The sequence below is a fragment of the Fusarium verticillioides genome, chromosome 5, assembly GCF_000149555.1.
Source record: "Fusarium verticillioides 7600 chromosome 5, whole genome shotgun sequence".
Lineage (NCBI taxonomy): Eukaryota > Fungi > Ascomycota > Sordariomycetes > Hypocreales > Nectriaceae > Fusarium > Fusarium verticillioides.
Window position 1 is genome coordinate 2,349,592 of NC_031679.1, and position 17,643 is coordinate 2,367,234.

Sequence of the window (17,643 nt, forward strand, 5' to 3'; positions counted from 1 at the left end):
TCGTGCCCCCTTTTAAACCCGTCCTTGCTCGGTGAGGGTCGCCGAGAGGCGCAGCGGCATGTTACCTGCAAGTTGACACATACTCCATTGCGGGAAAACTTCCTTCAGGGGTTTCGGCCGCCTAATAAGCTTCCTGAACATGGTTGTGTCACAAACCTAGACAGTCTGGGGTGTCACTCATGCTGGCAGAATGAGAATTGGCAGGTATGAGACCGTTGCGGCAGCATTGGAGCAGCTGAGCCTGGGACACGCACAAGCATACGATAAATATGTCTCAAACCGGGAGATGCCGAGGCCAGGCCAGGCACTGGGACTGGATGAGTGAGAAGAGATGTAAGTTACTATTCCTGGTGGCCTCTCATAGCATCAAAGTTCATCTTGCTTGGTCAAGCGCGATAAGACGAAAAGAAGACAGAAGACAGGGACGTTACTCCGCATGGCCGCCGCCACAGGCACTCGGCCATGCTGTTGACGTCGTCCCGTCGGCTGTCGTGCCCATGTCCATTGATACTGTGGTTTATTCTCCAAACCAAGTTGTGGGCAATGCTCCGAGACTGTGCCGTCAAGAAGGCGGCGTCTCCAGGGATGTAGCTGGCAACTGTCAATTGAGAGATGACTTGACAGAGGATGTTGAGGCGATCACTGAGGTATGTAGTTAGTTGTGGCCTGGGGTTATGTGTTGATAGATGTTGCGCATAAGGCGGCTACGTAGAGCTGTGCCCAGATAAGGCGAATTGGATGATGCTGGCTAGTATGGTATGGCATGGTATGTGCCTAGTGATCCCGGATCGATCGCGTTACATTGGCCGATGCATTGTTAGTCGACGACCCAGTTGGTTGTTGTTGTTCTTGTTGTTGAAAATTGGGGTGCGTTCCCGACATTTGTCTGTCTATTATTGAGAGGTATGTGGTATGTAACTTGGTGGGCGGGTCAAGCACATACCTATCTAGTATGTGTTGATTGGGCGTATGCAAGAAACACAAACGGCGTGGTGTTCTTCACTGTGGGCCCCCAGATGAGGTGGTGTTGAATACCTAAGCTACCTACCTAAGCTAAGGTACCCAGAACCCTGAAGTTTTAGCCTCAATCTGGACTGACTGCCTGCACTGCCAGCGGAGAGGGACGAGAGCTAACTTGGAGAGTCTATTCGTAGAGAATTAAGAATAGGTAGGTAGGCTACGTACCTAGACTAAGGTGGCCAGGGGGTCGCAAGCTGTTCCAAGTCGGGATAGCATGCCCCACGCCATCTGCTCGCGACGTCGCAACACGATAGAGATACAGACGTAGGTCCAGAGAACCGTGGTCCTGCTCACGGAAGAGGCTCAAAGGTCGAGCCACCAACCAGGAGCAAGGCTAAGCAGTTTCAGCTTTCAGCCGAGTCCGTGGGAAGCTATACCAGGAGGGAAATTGTATGCGCAGGCTTGAGCTGATTTAGCCGTTGTGATGGAAGACAGCCGGCAACCAGGGTAAATTGCTTGCAGGTGCTGTGTCGTCTCTTCGGTCCGGCTTCTACTTATCTACCATTCTATTGTTAGATGGCTGCACGTACAAGTATGTAAGCGTATCCGTAAGAGGGAGTGGATGAATGCAGCTAAAGATTTTTGGTTCCTGCAGCATGACGACCTTGGATTCCGACGTGAAATGAGAACGATAGCGCGATGATATTTTAACTCTCAATAACCGTAACGCCTAGTCTATTTGGCAGGCATATATATTACCTGTCAAGGTTGGTAATTAAGTTAGCTGTTATGGTTACATCTAAATTACCTCGCTACCTAGACACGACGAGATGACAAAGTTCTCGTCCCAGGTCGTCCCACTTGAATCAAAAGCGTTCTTCGAGTGAAAACTCAGCCAGAACAACTACATAGCATAAAACTGTAAGAAGCATGATGGATCAGAAGCTCAGGCACTTGTCACTTGATCTATAAAGGCTCTTGCTCGAGGAGCTTGTGCTAGGATAGGGCAACTGTCGAGTTAAATTGGTTGATCTCCAGAATCTCCATCTCTAATAATCTCCCCCCTCCACCATGCAACACAACCAGTTCCCCGGATGTTTCCAGCTATGCCATTCTTGAGATGGCGCAACCGCATCAATTTGCTAGCGTGTAGCCACACCGAGCGGGCTGCTAGCACGGACAGGTGCTGATACACGCTTCGACTCATTATAGATCCGCGCTGGTTCAGCTTGAACATTTCGTCTCAAGTGTCAGTTCGAATCTCGGTGGTTCTCTCCTCAGCGCCAGCAGGGGGTTGGTTCATCTTCAAATAGACTATCCATCCGTACACTCGCATTAGGCCACCAACTTCTCAAACGCGGACGCCCCCCTTCTCCCCTGGCCTGGGACATGTGCTGGTACCTTATTAGTACTCACGCACTCACACACTGCATCGCGGAGAAACGGCTGTAAATAGACTAAACCGGGAGTTTGTTAGAGCCGGGACGAAGAGACGAAACGCCGCCAGAAGCGCGGTAGACTACGACTAGAATTCGTGGCTGCGGCGCTGGCTAGGCTGTAGGCTGGGTTCGACTTGACCCTCCAAATGCCTATCCCATCCTGTCCCAATCCACGGTCAAAATTCAATTGGATCCTTCGCGGGGCCCCCCCACCGCGGCTGCGCTGCCCGCAAAGCCCTGGCTGAAGTCATCTCCTCTCATCCAGTTTGGATGAGGTGAGCTGCATTGACAGTAGCAGGCCCATCTTCGAAACGTCTCTGACACTTCTCGGAAAGTCGAGCCGATGAGGAATCCTACTTGCGAGGGAGACAGGGTTAATCAGCCAAGGTCAACATCCAGCCACTCAACACCCTTGTTAACCCTCCGCCCGCATATGGTTCAACGTCCCGGCAAAGCACATCATGGCGTTGAACTTTGCTAGCTGCAGAATGGCCTACAGAGAAGCCATGTACTCTATCTTCTGTCATGGTAGGGGTTGTTTGACAGCTGACAATTCAGATTTTGACTCTTCTCTTCTTTGTCTACCTTGCCTTTCTCTTTGGCACACCATTTGCAGATCCTCCTCCAATGCCCCGGCTCCTCAAGAAACAAACAGTATCCGTACCCCAGCATACCATCCACTGGTCTGATGTCGTACATTCACACACATGCAGTTTTAAATCCTTGAATCCAAGAATTTCATACGTTTCTACATCAACGGACCGAAGTTTGAATAGCGCGTTCTATCTATAAATACAGTCCCGAAAATCGCTATGAGCAGGGAATTAACCTGACACCATTGGATTGGATCCAATTGAGTTTCTGAGCAGTGGAAGCAACTAGGGTTTCGCTATTTACGGTTTCGCATGTAAGTCCCTTGCTTTGATAGCAAACAGATTTGTCCAAATATCAAATTCTACCTCGCTGGATGCATGTAACCCACAACACCTTGACCTTGGATATGTACATGTGTATTGTTTGTGAACGGTGACATGAGCTAGTGCCATTTGATTTACAGTCTTTTTGACAGGAAAATGGAACTCAAGACCAGGCTCTTTACATATGCCGCCCACTTATCGGTCTCCCGCGAAATGCCATTTGCCCATCGTGATAATTATGACCTGACACTAATGCAGGTCCTTCCATCCACCGTCTTGGGCGTTGCCGGCTCCTTGCCCCGGCCAGGCTCGACTGCATCAAACAAAATGATCTCTAGCCCTGGGATCCATGGTGATGTGGGCACAACGCAACGCTAACTACTAACTCAAGGATCTGCAGGCAACTGAAGGAGGTTGTTTCAGGTTGGGCAGTGGAAGGTAAGAACACCGAAGCCTTTGAGGCACATGTCCTCCAAAATAGCATCCGTGCCGCTCTTAGACACACGCGATGCAGCCTGAGACATAAACAGATATTTACTAATAGTTGGGTGGATTTCAATGTCCAAGCGTGGCTGATCAAGAAGCATCCGCATCTCAGGCCTGGCAGCAAGAAAACACCAAAAAAAAAAAAACCTTTCAATTACCTAGTCTCTCCATTATTAGCCTTTTGTTGGTTTGTATGTACCTATTGCAAAGGTTTTCGCATCTTCATTGTATTTTAGGTTTAGTACATCTACATGGTTCGCAAGAACCCTGACCCTAGGAAATGTGTTTCATACTGGGGTTGCTGGCCTCTACGCACTACATATTAGACTACTTCAAGATCCGGGCGACTACGGAACAGTATCAAGCTCGCGCCTCTAGATCGACAGGTGTCCTCAAACGACATGCCACAGAAGAGAATACAGTCGACAGTACGCAAATTGCTACCTTGTCCCGTAGCCTCGATCCGTGGTCTTGCGCCTCACGGATTCATCAAAGCCGTAAAGGGGCGTGTATCATCTGCAACGTAGATCAACTCATTACCACAGAACGCCGCCTAGCAATTGATAAACTGCCGCGTTATCAGTGAGCAATCAATAGTACAAAGTATCGAGGCCAGATGGTCCTTCACCCTACAGCAACAGCATGCCACATGATCCATGACATACGTGTCAAATCTCCAAGAAGTCACCAGAGGCCCAGAGTAAACTTCTCAGGTTTTCTGATGATCAGCCGTCCCTCAGCTAAGTTTGTTTGATGTTGACTTCCAGGGATAAAGCTCGTTCAAAACCTACTTGCTAATCATCAAAACGAAGATCGGCACATGTGGAAACCCCCCCGAGATCGATCAGTTACAAACAACCTCAGACCTGGTCCATCACCTGCACCTGAACTTCGGTGAGCGATTTCCGCAGACAAGGTTTGCACGACGGTATAAACGCCAACATTCCAAATTGAAGCAGGAGTAAGGGGAGCTGGGGACCCAAGAAACAGCTCTAGGCCCTCGAGATGGGCGGTTGATCCAAGCTTCACCCATCGTGGGCTGCATATCTGCGCCTCCAGCGGCTTCCTGTGTAAATACTACCACGAAAGCTCAGCTCATCCTTTAGAAAGGGGCAAATGTGCTCGCCCTCGTTAGTTTCGGTCGTGTTTCTTAGTTTTCTGGACAATGAAGAGCCACCCCTTCTCCTAGATTCGGTCCCCCCCCCCTTCCTTCACCCCTCCTGGCTCTTGGGCAACATTGCAGTAAGGTTACTCTGGAGAGGGTCTCCGAGAAGATACAGTGAGGCAGTTACTGCTTTGATGTCTTCGGAAGCCGAATGCCACAATAGCGATTTATCTCTTGGCAAAGTTTGGGTCTCTCATCACTCACCACTTGCGTCGTCAGCGCCCTGTGGCCAGTTTTTTGTTCGCAAAGCAAATGGATGTTAAACGCAAGCAACCTACTTCCTCAGCTTTGCTAACTTTGCTAGCTTAGCAACAACGGATCGTCACGAGTCTAGTCGCATGCGCACGTTAGTTACTTGAAGTCATTCTCCCCTGCCACATGCCCACTCTTGTCATCCGATCCAGCTTTTCCATGGCATGGAACTTCCCTGTGGGACACTGGGGACGGTTTGTATAATGAGATGAGTCGAAGCAATCGAGCCTTCGTTCCTTTTGACAGGCACGGAAAGTAATGGTCTGGACGACAAGAAAAGGTTGAGTTCCAGAAAAGCGGGTGATTTCTATGGTGTTTCATCAGAGTATCGATTTGTCTTTTGTTTGTTTCAAGAGCGTCGGCACCAGAAATAGCCAGGCGGGAGGAGAGCCGCTCGCCTACAAGTCCTGGTCATTAACGCATGACACATATACGCTTGATCGCTCGATATCGAGATTGAAACAATATACCTTGCTCATATCTACCTGATCTAGTGCAGTTGTATGCGTATGCTTAAAATCAATTTGTGTCCGCAACATAGCCGAGCATGACCCGCTTTCTACACCAGAAGTGCAATTATAGACAAGAAAGCGATATGATATTTCGCACATAATATACGAGTAGATTGTTCGAGCATTGTATCTTACATTTCTCAGGAGTTTATTATCAAGTCATGCAATTAGAGTAGCGGACCAATAGAGTATCACGTATGACATATCCCCTGAGGAAGTCCAAACCCGACCTCTATAATCTCAAAGACGAATTTACCAGCAAAATGTACATATACCCTTAGATGCTTTATCCAGGCTGCTTTAAATTTGCTACTGATCCAATTAATACAACACTCACCCCCTCATCGTGACTCTTCTCGAGTGGACAGATTCAATCTTGAAGTAGAGAGCAACGATAACAACCTCCTGATGCATCACCATCACGAAAATCACGACTTCATGGTCATAAACACCAAGGTAACAAGCAAAAAAAACATACAACAGCAGGTATTCGCTGGTCGTCACCGACCCAACTACTAATCCGCCCCTTGCAGGCTTGACTATGGGAGAGCGGACGGGATCCCGTATTTTACTGCAGGTATGGTCGTATGTGCTAACAAAGCGTCTTCGGTAGGCTGATGAAGAAGGGGAAGTTGCCTTATTCAAGAGATTAACAATATATGCAGATTAGGATTACGAAAGAGCCAGTTGTATTATAGCAACTCGACTCTGAAACGACTGGTAGATCCTGGAGGTCACCGTGTATACCGGCCCGCAATGATGACAGGATACCCTCTTGAAACCTAACCACTTCTTATACTGCTGAGAGATGATTCAATCACCATTGTTACCGCTCTCAGGTACACCCCAATCGCACGCCACCGTCCAAACTTGTCCATCCAACACAATATCCCATACAGGCTGTCCCACATCAACAACACTCCCAAGCGTCACCGGCATCCTCTGGCCAAGGCCTGTTAACCTACCTTCGCCTGCAAGCAGGTATCTACCCTCTCCAGATGTGCCGGTCCGCGCTTTGACTAGGTACATTCGGCGGCCTGGTCGAATTTCCTCTATAATCACTTTCTTGGTCAGAGTTGTCGCTGGTGCCATACCTTCCCAGCCCTTGACTTCAGAGAGCCAGCCTTGGAGTTCAGCAGCTAATCCACCAGCTACGTATTTTGCTCCTCGACGCTGGGGGGAGAACGCTGCGGGTAGGCCATCCACTGCGGGGTCGAGGTCGACAGGCTTGAAGCGCGGTGGCGCATGAAAGGTTGGCTGCTGAAGAGGTTTTAACTCATTGTTGAGGTTGATAACATCTTGGATACTCTGTGTAAACTCTTCTGATGGCATAAGGCCACTTTCGTAAGCCTCTTCTGGGGATTCACTGCCCTGGTCACGTTGCTCCTCTGGTGTGCTAGATTCTCGCCGAGGTGAACTCGATACCCTTCGCCGTTTCGGTTCCCGCTCTTCCAATGAGGGATAGTCGTATTGCGAAAGTGTAGAATTAGACATCTCAAGTTCCAGAGAGTCTTGAAGAACAGCATCTGGTTCGTTATCTGAAATGGCTATGCTGCCACCTTGTGATGCAGTGGCATCAGACTCGATTTCGATGGAGTCATGGATTGGGTCATGCTGTCTGAGCTGAACTTGGGGTTCATCGCTCTCTGGAAGAGTTTCTTGTGAATTATCTCCTACTTCTTCAACGTCTTCAATATCTATGCCGGTTCTTGCCTGTGTTGGCCTCGGAACAGATGAGGAGGCAAATCGAGGAGTTGACTGGAAACGCGGTAACGTCGCAGGAGCTTGCGACGACTGCGTGCCCCGTTTTGGCAAAAGAAACCTTTTGGGCGTAGGTGTCTGGTATTTATTAGGTCGAAACGTAAGCTCTGGATTGATGAAATCTTACACTTGGAGGGGGGCTCATGGTATAGCGTGAATGCGCATGACCGCTATACAACGCAACACACTTGCCATGGAGATATCACTTATTTAGGATACCTTGCCGTCTCAAGTCAGTATGAGTCCTTAGTCACCTAGAATCAATAATGATTGTTACTGTGTCAATGGTGAAATGCTGTGAAATATCGCTGAGGATGAAGATGTGACGTTCATAACGAGGTTCAACGGTAAAAGCTCGGGCCAAAGACTACGCCATCAAACACTCTGATGAACCAACTCCAGCACTGAATACCCGCGTACCTTAGACATCTAGATCAAGCAAGGTAAGGTAGTTCTTAGCTCTTGACGGGGAATGATGAGAACGGGCACCACAAGGCACGTCACATTATCACAAGCAAAAACACGATTCGTGGCTGGCTAGTTGTTGGTCCGCCTTGCTACTTGATTACCTCTACTGAAAGAACACTTGATTCACACGTTAGAACTGACGTTCTTTGATCTTTTGTTTGATATATGTCAAAATTAGGCACTCCAAACTCCTGACACCCAAATGCGCATCTCTCAAGCAACCCTTATATCTAATACACGATACAATAGGGTCCGTTGGAGTAATCGCATACATGCGGCACTAACCACCATTAAAAGGACACGACAGGTCCAAGGACGAGAAGCAATGATATCCAGTGATATAGCATGTCTCATTACGCTGCCCATGAAGCAAGTCTTTGCTAAGGCGAGAGTAAAAACTCAACCATAAGCTAACTCGAAGGTCGTTTCATGATTATCACTGGTTGGCTCCGTATTCTTGACTTGGTGAAGCATGATTGGGGGTAAGCATGGCCGTCCGTGCTTCTCTTCCCACTGCGGGCCACCGATGCCTGTATCATGCCAGCCCATCCAGTTGTTGTATAACCGGTTGGGGGGTATCGCCCGGTAGTACCAAGTTGAACCAATATATCTCCGCTCTCGTCCCCAGCCCATAGGGCTTCCGCGGCCGCCACATTCTCCATTCTCACCAGGGTTGAACCACTTGTTGAGAAATTTACCCTTCCAGTCACGGTCCATGAAAACCGGATGAGGAGCATAGACTGCCTTGAGGCCGTGTAGGAGAGCGACTGTTTGTGGTGTCATCTCGGAGGCGACATGGTTACCACGAAGATTCTCAACGTGCATGATGTTCAGTAGCTTCTTCGACACTCGAGACTGAGTGACGATTGTGGTTCGCCTGGGAATATCTTGCGACTTGTGAGTTGAGTCATTGTAGCCCCAAACTTGATTGGCAATGACCCAGTTGCTATTAATGGGGTTGAACATGGGAGAGACGGTGACAACATCAGCCTCTTCACCAACACCCCATTCGTAGTTGTCCTGACTGGGACTCGAAACAGGAGGCTTGGGCCCAATGGGGTTGATGAACGGGAATTCAGGGGCGCCCCAAATAGTATTATCGCCGTACCTTTTCTCAATGTCCTGGCGAAACTCGTCATCATAACCTCCGTGGAATGTCGGGATGTACCATCGCTCGTTTCTCTCCCACATGCCTTTTCGAGGCTGCTTCTTGGCGAATTCTCCAAGCTTATCCAAGAGGTGGTAGTGATGACCAGTGAACCGGAAATCCATCTCCCAGTTCCAGACAAAATCAAACTGTGGGTAGTCTTGGCTAAATTTCTGAACAGAAAGCCACTGTGCAGTATGAACGTTCTTCGATTCGGGATCTGTCAGTTTTGGATAGAGCTTCCAAACGATGTCATCGTTCCAGAGAATTGTCATACTGCGGAATTCAGGGGGAACGCTCTGCGAGAGGACAGTCTGGTAGACATCGTCGTCCTCAAAGATGCGGAGGTTTGTATCCTTGACTTGCACAAGCAGAAAGACCTCGTACTGGCCGCCTGTCTTGAGAGACAGTTCAGATATTAGCGAACGAATATTCTGTTTGTCGTTTTCTGTATAGTCCTTGCCAGTGTAAGACCGAAGAAGGATAGCAGTTCGAGGCTCTGAAAAATAGCCGGTTGTTGGATTCCTGGGGCTTCTTGGGTGTTTCTGTGGACTTGCGACCTGGCTGATAGCCTGAGGGTTGGCCAGGGCAGGCTGGGCGCCTGGGTTCGTCGAGGCTGGGCTACTCTTGGGTTCTGGTTCCAGAGGAGCATCTCGCTTTGCCATTCGTGCTGGAGCGGGCTCTTGGACCTGTTGATGTTCCTCTGGTAATTGTGGACCAATGACCGTTTCGGGATACATGTTAAGGTATTCGTTGACACGCTCTCGGTTCATATCAAAGCGCTGGGCATTTTTGTGGAGGCACATCCGTTGAAGGTCTCCCCAATTGACGTTATCGAAGTTGAGTGGCTGCGGTTCACCGCCAACCTTTTTGAACTGGCGATGCAGCCCATAGGGGCCAAGTCGAGTCTCACGCTCCCAGCAGAGGTTGGGATCCATATTCAAAGCATCGTAGCTACCAAATCGAGGCAGAGGCCATTCGCGAGGCCTACCTTTGAATACAAGCAGATCCTCGACGAGTTCCCCAGTTGCACCCTTGCAAGGAAAGTACTGGGCGAACCCGGCGTCTTTCCATGCGGCACTGTTGTACTTTGGGTAAGGGTCATAGCGGACTGGCTTTTCAGAGCTGTATTCGACGTCGGCATCTGGGTCAAACTTGAGATCAACGCTGAATTCTTCGGGTCGGGCCTCTTGGTTTTCCAAATTCGCCAAGGTCTTTCCATAGATGAGATTTGAGTGAGGGAAGCTGGAAACATGTTAATCAGTGTATATGGATTTTGGATGTCAGCAATACTCACTTAGAAGTGACAGAATAAGCGTGTCTCCATTCTTTTCTCATATCCTTCTCATGTTGGAGCTTGCCCAGATCTCCAAACCCTCTTTCCTTTCCATCGGTCTCAAATCCGGGCTCGATATCATTGGGGTCCTCGCCATCGGTGGGATCATGCCAGTCCTTGAGGTCCTGAGCTGTGAGTTCCCAGAGTTCTCGATGAATGGCACCGTATTGGTCTTCGGTATCAGGCTCTCCATTTCCAGTCACAGCTGGCGGCGGCGAAGCTGGGACATTTGGGTTGGAAGGGACCACCTGGATACTGGTGCTGGGCGCAAGCAGGAGGTAGTAGGCAGCAAGCATAGCAAAGACAATTATTATCATAGATCTGGGCCGTAGCTTGGCGCCGAATAAGCGGCGGCTTTGCGGATGCCATTTCTTCATGATGGTGGTAGATCTTGAAGTTGGCTGATGCAGGGAGCGACCAATTAGTTGTGCGGGAGAGAATCGAACTCCTGTGTCGAAGTTGAGGACGAAGAAGGTCGGACAAGATCAGAAGTACATAGCTCAATAAGCTGAGGCGCTGAGACGAGTGTTTTCGGTCGGGTCGATGCAAGGGATACAATTCATTAGGAGTAGGTAGTGTCGTCTAATGGTCGTTTGGATATCTGATCGCTCGGTCGCAAAGAAGTCCCCTTGAGGCCGATTGAAGGAGTGACGCAGCTTCTTTCAAAGATAGCCAAGAAAATCGAGAGGTCGAGAAGTGCAAACACGTGTAAATAATGCACAGATAGAAAAGAAAGCCAGGCGCAGCGATTAGGAGAATGTCGCATACGATAGAACGGAAGAAAGGGAGAAAAGGTAACCTAAGGGAGACTTCATGGAATGGGTGTGGATGACGAGGCGTTGGATTGGATTGGGCTAACGATAGCCCGTTTAGCCCGTGTACTGTAACTGGACTAAGGTTTCGATTTAGGGGTCGAGCGTAGCATGGAAGTGGCGTACCGTTGGTGTACCTACGCGCTACGGTAAGGTAGCACATGAATCCGTATAAGGTAATATTGTCAACTATTACCTATACGGATACATATGCAAGTTATCAGATTGGCAATACGTACTAGCAGATTATTAGAAGTGAATTCAAGACATTCAATATTTAAGGGGGCAAGAAGGTTTTGTCTGGTATTTTTCCTTTACTACAAGACTCATCCCCTGATTGAAGCTCTTGAATCCCTGGCAGTCAATCCATCTATCTTCATCTACACGTGGCTTCGCCTATCGATGATTGTTCAACCCTTACTCCGTTACTTGAGATTCCTATCTTTTATCAAGTCCATTGGAAACCAAGTCGTACTCCCTATTTCACTGTGACTACATATTTAAGATTCTGTCAACCTCGACAGCCTTTGATCTAATGAATCTAATTATGTCAACTTTTCTCCGTTTTGATACCCTCATGCCATAAACTCAACATGCAGATGTAGCAAAGATTGGCTCAATCATACACTTGCTGAAATGACCATCCTGTTCCGCTTCGAATACCAGTTGCAGGAAATTGTTATATCAGACACAGGGAGTCGAGGCCTCTACATCCACTTTGCCTGCGCCATGGGCTGCTCATCCTTACCCACCTATAACTCTTCCCCGTAGAAGCTCCGTTGAAACAGTCACAAGTAATAAGCCTGAGCAAAACTCGGCTGATTCCAAACTCCTGGCTGAGTATGGCGGTATGGTCAACATTGTGATATGCTCTTGAACAGAGCTAATATAACATCAAATACGTGATGTCTTGCGTCCTTTCCTCATGTCACTACCTAAGTTAGTGTATACATGATGGTGGGTGCTGCCTTTGTGGCCTGATGGGATACTATGTATAGACAACTGCCACGCAAGAGGGTTTTGCCGATTCGACATTACTCGGCTCTCAAATCTTCTAATCTGAGCCCACGAAACCCGAAAAAGCGCCTTCTGAAGACACAAATGCGATGTGGTGTCCCATCAAAGAGACCCACTCAAGGACCAAATGCCACCAGACTCTACTTCCAATACTCGCAATGATGAACTTTTGAATGTGTTTCAATTATGAGTGAGCTCCTATTGAGAATCACTATGATGCTACGATGCTGAAGCCTGTAATGCTCCATCTCCAAAACCCCGTCCATCCTCCAGACTTTTCCCTGAATGGCACCAAGAACAGGAGACATAATCCCACCAGTGCCGACGTCGTTGTCTTCGAGAAGAAAGGGGGGGAAGGCTGTATGATGTTGTACAGAGTGCAGGGTGTTCTAAAACAAGGGGGTATAATAACAGTAAAGAATGCTAGCCAACTCCCGGCATCTTAACAATCAAATAACAGTATGTTGCGTTCTGTGCGCACAAGTGATATTACAAATAAGGTAATGGTCCATATATCATCGCTCAGGGTCGAGTTTTAGTCAGGTCGTTACATCATGCCAAGTCGCGTATTGCGCTTGTTCATTTGTGGTCGAGGACCAGAAGGTCCAGGGAGACCGGGTGCAAGGCGGTTCCCGGGGGGCGGCATGCCATATGGAGGTCGTGGAAGTCCCATACCTGGACCTGTGCCCATGCCTGGTCCCATCCGCTGGGCTGGATGGCCCGGAAGACCCATCATGGGAGGTCGTGAGCCGGACGGTGATCGCCCCGGAGGCACCTTCATAGGAGGGTAGGGCTGTTGTACTCGACGCCAGGCATCTCTTTCGCAGTATGATTTGCCGTCAACCTCAAAGTAACCATCAGAAAGAGATCGTCCACAGTCAAGACACCGGAAACATCCGATATGATATTTAATGGAAAATTCATCTTCCAGGTATTGCCCTTCAATCCCCTTCTCACAGCTTCCACAGAGACTGCCATTGAGTTTGTGATAATGGTGCTCGCAATATGGTTTGTCGTTGAGAACATAGAACTCAGCGGATGTAAATGGCTCGGAGCATGTTGTGCAGACGAAGCAAGCCTTGTGGTACTTGCCAGTCAATCTTCCATCTGCAGATGAGATGCTTTTACCTGTGATGGCTAGGCCGCAAGCTTTGCAATTTCCTCGGGATCGCACGGGATCCTGGGATCCCTTTCGAACGGGAGGCGCAGTAGGCGGAGGAAGTGTATGCGCACGAATTAATTCTGGGGCCTTGTCGTATTGAAGGTGATCCTGAGGCGAAGTTGCGTAAAGCGGTCTCGGTTGTGAATCGCTTCGCTGAAGAGGCATTTCGATTCGGCGTTCATCTTTAGTGGCAGAGCTGGGCCGTTCACCTCTGGGGGATAGTTCGAGGGGCGACTCTGCAAGAGGCGATCTTGTGCGTGAAGGGGCCCGCAAAGGGGTTCCAGCTCGATGATCCTTGGTCCCCAAAGCCTCCATTGAGCTCTCGAGGTCCTCCATCAGGCCGTCCATAGCCGAGAGATCGGATGGATCACGTCTGGGTAGAGATTTTGACTGACTAGTTTGAGAACTGCCGTAACTCTGGTGGCTGAAAGTGGAAAATCCAGAAGATGTCGAGTCTGACGGTGTGTGATAGGGGTTGTTCACACCGAATTCGGCAGCGAGATCGACGGACCCTGAATATTTGCTAGTTTTTGAGGGGTGCAGGAGACTCTTGCGCGGCGGCGGGGCTCGCGAAGTATCAGGTCCCATGGATGGCTTGGATGCATGGCCAAGGCCACCAGCTGCCTTGCGCTCAGGCTTGGTACCCGGTGCAGAAGGAGTTCGTAAGGGGGGTTCCGATCGGACACCCAGCTTGGGAAATGTGTCGGAGCGGTTCATCATTCCCAAGGGCTGAGGCTGAAGTCTCGCTTCAGCTGTCGAAGGACGACCAAACCCTTCGTAATCATCTCTTGTCGGTCTTTGAGGGGGGGCGGAGGGAATACTGCTGCTGTTATCTGTGGGTGATGCAGATCTGCGTGAATTAAAGTAATCCTTTGGCGATGCACTTAGGAAGTCATCTGACTTATCGCCGCCTTCAGTGATTTCTTTGGGAAAAGACGGCGACAGCGCCGAGGGACTGCGAATAGTATCAAATGGTCCTGGGGCGATGGTATCCATTCTCTTGAACAAAGTCGTGTTAACTCCTCCGTTGGGGCTGATAGAACGAGGCTGGAAGTCCGGCCCATGCTTCTTCTCACCAAAGCCTCCATAAGCACCAGGACGATCGACTGGGCGCGGCGATGGTAGAATCAAATCATCCTCATGTGGTGTCGGGACATCATCAAAGAAACATTCCATTTCGTTAATTGGTGATGTGCTGCGCGGCTCACTGTTTGGTGTCAGTTGTCCCTGGCGCAGAAAAGAGTGGTCTACCATGTTGTTAGCTGAGTTTATGTGCGTTAAACAATAGGTACTTACTGGCTGCATTGACATCTAATGATGAAGGTATGCGCCCTGGTTTCTCAGGAGACGCTGGAGACGCTGGGCTATATGGTGTATACGCCTCATATCGTTCTGGTGGAGGGGAAACTTTAGGACGATTAGTTCGTTTGACTGGTTCCAAGAAACGCTCATGATATTTTCTTACGTTCAGGCGCTGCTGGTGCACAAACATGGTCCCCCATCATAGAAATTTCCACCTCCCGATTACAGGACGAGCATTTGATAGTCGGGAGGAACATGGATTCTCGTGGGATCGCCATGATGGCGGTGTGAGCTGATGTGCTGCTCGGGGCTTTGGGGGGAACCGGATTCGAGCTTATTATGTGCCGCCTTTAAATGTAATTGAGTCGTCGCCGCGGTTTCTCTTCAAATGCCTGAAAGCGCCTTCAACAAATGACGTATGAGGGTTAATCGTGTGCGTTGTCGCGGTGGTTTCACTGGCGGTGCTTTATGTGAGACCTTTTACATTCGTACCCCAGGCCCGTTCTGCGACCGGTGTCCCTGGGGTTGGTGAAGTGGATTGAGGATGCCAAATATCGGTGCGATTGCACTTGTTGATCGCATAAAGGCTGTCGTACTGTCCAGAGAGGCCTTTCCTTTCTTCCCTAGTGGCAAAATCGTGGAGAACGATAGTCGCAATGTTTTTATCTTCGTCTGGCTGAGTTGATTAGGAAGTAAATTGGTGTCCAATTAGTTGCTAAAGATGTGAGAGAAATGGAGAGTATGAGCCACTTCTCGGTCGATCGTGCAATGAAGATCTAAATTCAAAGAATAGATTTGAGATTCGATGGCAGTGGAAGAGAATCAGATTCAAGAATCGAAACACGACACTAAAACACCTGTGACGTGAAAGGATAGAAAGAGGATCAGCTGTCGACTTTCAAGAAAGGGACGATGCATATGGTGTCTCGAATGTGGAGGAAGAGTGGGCGGGTTGATGCTAAAGGAGACCCTTGGCCAAACTAAAGGCCTTTGAGGTGCAGGCTTATCCTGGAGCCCGACCCTGGTTGGCGTTGGTGCTGGTGCCCTTGTTCATTAACAAGTCAATAAGTTACGCTCGCCGAGACACCCTGTCAGCCTGTCTCCTGTCCTTTTAGCCCCCCCTGGTTGGTGAAGGACGGTTCGCAAACTGACGGGTTTGCGGTGTGTGCGGTGTGGAATTTGCAACACGGGCACTACGGAGCTTTGTGTTTTGTGCTGAAGACAACGAGAGCAACGACCTTTTTGACTTTATTATAGAGAAGCGTTCACTTCTATATTAGTAGGTTGCTTGTAAATTGTTGTCGAAATGGCCCAGCACTCTGGATGTTGACAAGTGGCTTGGTACGGATAGGTACCTACAGACGGATCCTCCGTCACTGCTTTAACTTAAACAGACTTTCTTCTCGTATCGTCTTAGTTAGACTAGATCATTGGGGACTCCATTGACTCCAGTCTCCAATAACACGGTAGACGACATTCCAGTAAACTTTCCGGAACTAAATGCTTCCTTGGAGCTTCTGGGCCCAAGACAGCGTGCACCCACCCCCCCCCCCCCCCCCCCAAGAGGGGCCAAAAGGGCGATGAGACATGAATCACGGAAAATGAATTCAATTATCGATCTGGAGGGAGGGCCGAAAGACTGGTAGGGACACCGATGAAGTCCAAATCCATGGATCCCTCAAAAAGGGTTTGCTGTCTCGCTTGTTAATTAATCAATGTTGCATCCCTCTTTGTGAAAATGGGGGAACAAGGGCAACAAGTCTTTGTTCGGTTAGGATCATCCGCCGCTTGTTTGCATGCATGAGATGAGTCTGGAGGATGATAATCTAAAGCGGAAGAGTCCCTCTTGTAGATTTTAGCCCGCAATTGGCTCCTCAACACCAGCAATGATTGCATCCATCTTATTCCTCTGTTTGCGTCACGTCCGTCTCCTGCATGCGTCAAGCTCAGTGGCCAGCAGTCCGATGCTCTAATAAACTCATTGAAATGAACAACGCAGCAATCGAAAGCGGAGGGCCAAAGAAACGAGCCAGACTGAGCCCCGGCCTCAGCCGAATCAGTCATGGGATAAACGCCACAGAAAGTTCTCTGTAACCTGGTCATTGATATCAATATCCACTGTTGCCCATGGATAAGGTCAAGAAGATCCACTGAAAACCGTCGACAACTCGGGTACCTTGCAGGCAGCTTTGTCCAATGAAGGGGCTTATCTAGTAAACTAGTCTCGTTTTAGACAGATGTCCACCGAAAGGGGATATGTCTCATTTCATGTTTCTTTTATTACTCGCCGTGTGGTGTGAGAGCTCCGCCTGTCACTATCGTGAATCCAACTCTGGCAATATAACCACTGCTACGTAATTATCTGTCTCTGCAAATCATTGTGTTCTCTGACGGTATTGCTTCTGCATGACCACTCCTCGCCAAGTTTTCTACGGAGTTTGAGACATGCTTATATGAAGTACTCCTTAAACATGGTCTAGTTATCACGTATAGTTCGTGTTTAACACAGCTGGATTATGGGTGCAACCTGCAAGTATTGGATTGAATCAATATGACCACATCCAATGATAATTGTGTACTCTATTGGCTCCTCTAATGTGACTGGAGGGTTGACCTGAATGATTACCTGCACTCGTTCGGTGGGTAATAAGCAATGGGTGGGTGAATCGTGGTTGATCTTCACACCATACACCAAATACAGCAGGTATATCTCGTGTTTAAATGACCCTGTTGATGCAGATGATGGATCAATGCAAGTGCACCCGTTTGCTTTGTGAGGTACTGACTACCTGCGTACTACGGGCATGATCTACTATACAACCCTTCTTATGACTACCTACCTATTTGCAGAAGAGAAACCAGGCTACAAGCGATGATCCACTGTCTCAGGTCTCTGATCGGGAGATC

At 48.9% G+C, this 17,643-nt stretch overlaps 4 protein-coding genes and 1 non-coding gene across 6 annotated transcripts; 1 reads left to right on the forward strand and 4 right to left on the reverse strand.

Moving 5' to 3' along the window:
* Positions 1-191: 191 nt before the first annotated feature.
* Positions 192-826, forward strand: FVEG_15111 (hypothetical protein). Its single transcript, XM_018904206.1, has one exon. The coding sequence runs from the start codon at positions 270-272 to the stop codon at positions 657-659; it is 390 nt and encodes a 129-aa protein (XP_018746331.1). The 5' UTR covers positions 192-269; the 3' UTR covers positions 660-826.
* Positions 827-6,202: 5,376 nt separating this feature from the next.
* Positions 6,203-6,318, reverse strand: FVEG_15110. Its single transcript, XR_001989288.1, has one exon. It is a non-coding gene; the product is annotated as a 5S ribosomal RNA (ribosomal RNA).
* FVEG_02659 (hypothetical protein) lies at positions 6,279-7,888 on the reverse strand. Of its 2 annotated transcripts, XM_018890073.1 has the most exons (3): positions 7,770-7,813; positions 7,620-7,711; positions 6,374-7,570 (listed from the first exon to the last, which is right to left on the reverse strand). In XM_018890073.1, the coding sequence occupies exons 2-3, from the start codon at positions 7,635-7,637 to the stop codon at positions 6,545-6,547; spliced, it is 1,044 nt and encodes a 347-aa protein (XP_018746330.1). In that variant the 5' UTR covers positions 7,638-7,711; positions 7,770-7,813; the 3' UTR covers positions 6,374-6,544. The 2 variants fall into 2 exon arrangements, with proteins under 2 accessions (XP_018746329.1, XP_018746330.1); XM_018890072.1 differs by having other exon boundaries at positions 6,279-7,570; positions 7,620-7,888.
* Positions 7,889-7,959: 71 nt separating this feature from the next.
* On the reverse strand, positions 7,960-11,303 carry FVEG_02658 (hypothetical protein). Its single transcript, XM_018890071.1, has 2 exons — positions 10,405-11,303; positions 7,960-10,352 (listed from the first exon to the last, which is right to left on the reverse strand). Exons 1-2 carry the CDS (start codon positions 10,818-10,820, stop codon positions 8,360-8,362), a joined length of 2,409 nt encoding a protein of 802 aa, XP_018746328.1. The 5' UTR covers positions 10,821-11,303; the 3' UTR covers positions 7,960-8,359.
* A 1,130-nt stretch (positions 11,304-12,433) lies between these two features.
* On the reverse strand, positions 12,434-15,729 carry FVEG_02657 (hypothetical protein). The gene is made up of 3 exons (XM_018890070.1): positions 14,900-15,729; positions 14,731-14,841; positions 12,434-14,681 (listed from the first exon to the last, which is right to left on the reverse strand). Exons 1-3 carry the CDS (start codon positions 15,012-15,014, stop codon positions 12,820-12,822), a joined length of 2,088 nt encoding a protein of 695 aa, XP_018746327.1. The 5' UTR covers positions 15,015-15,729; the 3' UTR covers positions 12,434-12,819.
* Positions 15,730-17,643: the final 1,914 nt, after the last annotated feature.

What these genes read in the sequence shown, in the direction of transcription:
- FVEG_15111 (XM_018904206.1), top strand. Translation starts at nt 270, where the DNA reads ATGTCTCAAACCGGGAGATGCCGAGGCCAGGCCAGGCACTGGGACTGG.
- FVEG_02658 (XM_018890071.1), bottom strand. Translation starts at nt 10,820, where the DNA reads ATGAAGAAATGGCATCCGCAAAGCCGCCGCTTATTCGGCGCCAAGCTA. An exon ending in GCTTATTCTGTCACTTCTAA is followed by an intron (nt 10,353 to 10,404) that starts GTGAGTATTGCT and finishes ACATGTTTCCAG; the next exon opens with CTTCCCTCACTCAAATCTCA.
- FVEG_02657 (XM_018890070.1), bottom strand. Translation starts at nt 15,014, where the DNA reads ATGGCGATCCCACGAGAATCCATGTTCCTCCCGACTATCAAATGCTCG. An exon ending in TGCACCAGCAGCGCCTGAAC is followed by an intron (nt 14,842 to 14,899) that starts GTAAGAAAATAT and finishes ATCGTCCTAAAG; the next exon opens with TTTCCCCTCCACCAGAACGA. An exon ending in ATTAGATGTCAATGCAGCCA is followed by an intron (nt 14,682 to 14,730) that starts GTAAGTACCTAT and finishes ACAACATGGTAG; the next exon opens with ACCACTCTTTTCTGCGCCAG.